Genomic DNA, 2,823 nt, shown 5'->3' on the forward strand with positions numbered 1-2,823 from the left:
AAAGGTAGAGGTAGACCTAAAAAAAGTTGGGCATGTTGTATAAAAAATGATCTAAATTTATTAGAATTAAATGAAAATAAAACACTCACTAGGACACAATTGAGAAAAAGGATTCATGTAACCAACCCAACTTAGTAGAATAAAGGCTGTTGTTGTTGTTGTTGGAAGATACTAACTTTGATAAATAAATCATAACTATTTTAATCACAAAATAATAGGCCATCACTCATAAATGTATTTTTTGTAACTTGAATAAAATGTGCCCTTCCCACCATATTTCTTGTCAGAAGAATCAAGATCATACTTTATTGATGCAAAGTATTTTCTAAATCAGAATGAGCTTTCTTTAAGCATGCATAATTTTTTAATGATTTATAACTATCATGCATATAATCTTATCATATACCTTTTTTCTTCATATGTAGAGTGAAAGCATATATATTTTCAATTGTTGTGCTGTTCTGATCATTCAGAACCATCAAACAAAGCTTTGCTTACTCCATGCTTGGGTTTTTTTGCAAAGAAATCAGATTCTGAATTGATCCAAAATCTTCTCTATTTTTCATGAATTTCTCTCATGTCTTTTGTCATCCTTCTTTTCCACATTGTTCTTGTTGCTTTTATTGGTGATATTATTAGCACTGTTCCATTGCTTATGACCTTACTTAAAAATCAAAGCAAACAAAATAGTCAGAATTATTTTTAACAAAATTCTTACCTTTCTCATGTCTCTACTTTTATCATTCTAAATTAACATTCCCACAACAAATATAACTTATATCACCTGCATATTTATAAAGACAAATCAGACATAATATACGTGATAGAACATCCTACAGCACCCTAATCATAAGAAAATAATACTTTAAATTTTCTTTCCTTCTAGTTCTTTCTTTTTTTGGATTTTCTCTAGTCTAATATGATTTGTTTGAAGTAATTTTCCGTAAAGGAAGTTTAACGAACATAATATAATTTGTTGAATTTGATCAAATGATTCAAGTACATCTTATTATTTTAGTAACATACTTTGCAGTCGAATTTGTTATAATGCTAACTAATTACTCACATATTGCAAGTTGATTGTTAGAATATCATCAATTTCATTTGGAAATGACTTCAAATAAGGCGGCATCTTCATAAACTTAAAATAACAGAGAACAAGTATACATAGAAGAGCAAGTGTGCTGAGAAATCATGAGTACAAACTTCTGCAATTTATTCTTTATGAGAAATTAAGGGTTTCAACAATAGCTAGCAATGGCAGCATACACAAAATCAAGACGAAGCCTTCAACTTCTTTGTAATGCCAGCAAAGTATTTACCCTGGTGGAAGGCAAGCTGCAGTTCAAGCTCAGTCGGTAGCCTGGTACCATCCCCAGCTAGGGTTCCAGAACCATAAGGAGAGCCACCCTTCACTTTCTCAATCTCAAACATTCCAGCTCCAGCAGTATAGCCAACAGGCACAAAGATCATTCCATGGTGAACCAGCTGAGTTATGGCAGTCAAGCTGCACGCAAATTATATTATTGAGAAAACAGGCAGAGTTGAGTGAAATCTGAAACTTTCATTGTGGAGAAAAGGTTCTCAAAAAGATTTTACTATACAACAACAACAACAACAACAACAAAGCCTTAATCCCACTACGTGGGGTCGGCTACATGAATCCTTTTTCTCCATTGCGTCCTATTTATTGTCATATTTTCATTTAGTTCTAATAGATTAAGATCATTTTCTATACAATAAGCCTAAGTTTTCCTAGGTCTACCTTTGCCTTTCTTAACATAAGTCGAATCTAAAACATCTACTCTCCTAATTGAATCATCAAATGGTCGACGCTTAATGTGACCAAACCATTTAAGACAACTTTCTCTTATTTTGTCCGTCATAGGAGCTACACCAACCCTATCACGGAAATATTCATTTCGCATTTTGTCTCTAAGGGTAAAGCCACTCATCCACCTAAACATTCTCTTCTCGGCAACAGTTAACTTAGTATTATGCTTCTTTTTTAAAGGCCAACATTCAGTGCCATAGAGCATTGCAAGCTCAAAAAAATCTTATTATAAACATTCAAAATCAAATTTTGAAGTATGAGGCAGATTAGCATTGCCTCTCAAGGCAAACAAAACTAGAAAGACTTTATGCCTATTTAATTTTACAATCAAATTTCAACAAAGCAAAAAGTTTGCAGTAGGAGAACTTACGCAGTAGTTTCCTGGCCACCACCCTGAGAGGCAGTGCTGAAGAAAATTCCAGCAGGCTTCCCTGCAAGCTGTTGAGTTCTCCATAGGCCACCAGTAGAATCAAAGAATGCCTTAAACTGTGCAGCCATCATTCCAAATCTCGTCGGGAAGCCAAAGAGAACCCCATCGGCTTCAGCAAGCTCACTGGCCGTGATGATTGGTGCATCACCCTTGGGAGGTGCATGCATCTTGGCAAGGATTTCTTCTGGTAGCGTCTCAGAAACCTATCAAAGAAATGGTTGACAAATGAGTATCAATCAATTACCAAGTAAATAAAACTATGATTCTATGTAATTGAAGGTAAGAATGTAAATTTAGTTTAATTGCAGCAAGCTAGGAGATGCAAACTACTGGAGGAAAAAAAATGAAAAAAGCACAATGGAATTTATAAATCCTTTTTAAGGTGTAGTTTGGCAACTTCTGGGATTCAAAGTAAATCTCACAAATTGGGATTCAGTAAATCCTGGGATGGTTTAAAAGCCGAATACTGTCAGACAAGGCAGGTTAAATCATGTGAAACTAGTTGGTAACTTCTTCTAGAATTTAAGAGTGAGCTCTATTTTATTTCATTATTTCTAAC

The 2,823-nt window shown here is 34.2% G+C and overlaps 1 protein-coding gene across 1 annotated transcript; it reads right to left on the reverse strand.

Moving 5' to 3' along the window:
- Window positions 1-1,117: 1,117 nt before the first annotated feature.
- Window positions 1,118-2,469, reverse strand: LOC110032513 (probable NAD(P)H dehydrogenase (quinone) FQR1-like 1). The gene is made up of 2 exons (XM_020736170.1): window positions 2,205-2,469; window positions 1,118-1,507 (listed from the first exon to the last, which is right to left on the reverse strand). Exons 1-2 carry the CDS (start codon window positions 2,429-2,431, stop codon window positions 1,276-1,278), a joined length of 459 nt encoding a protein of 152 aa, XP_020591829.1. The 5' UTR covers window positions 2,432-2,469; the 3' UTR covers window positions 1,118-1,275.
- Between the last annotated feature and the right edge of the window lie 354 nt (window positions 2,470-2,823).

Source organism: Phalaenopsis equestris, unplaced genomic scaffold, assembly GCF_001263595.1.
Source record: "Phalaenopsis equestris unplaced genomic scaffold, ASM126359v1 Scaffold000958, whole genome shotgun sequence".
NCBI classification, from domain to species: domain Eukaryota; kingdom Viridiplantae; phylum Streptophyta; class Magnoliopsida; order Asparagales; family Orchidaceae; genus Phalaenopsis; species Phalaenopsis equestris.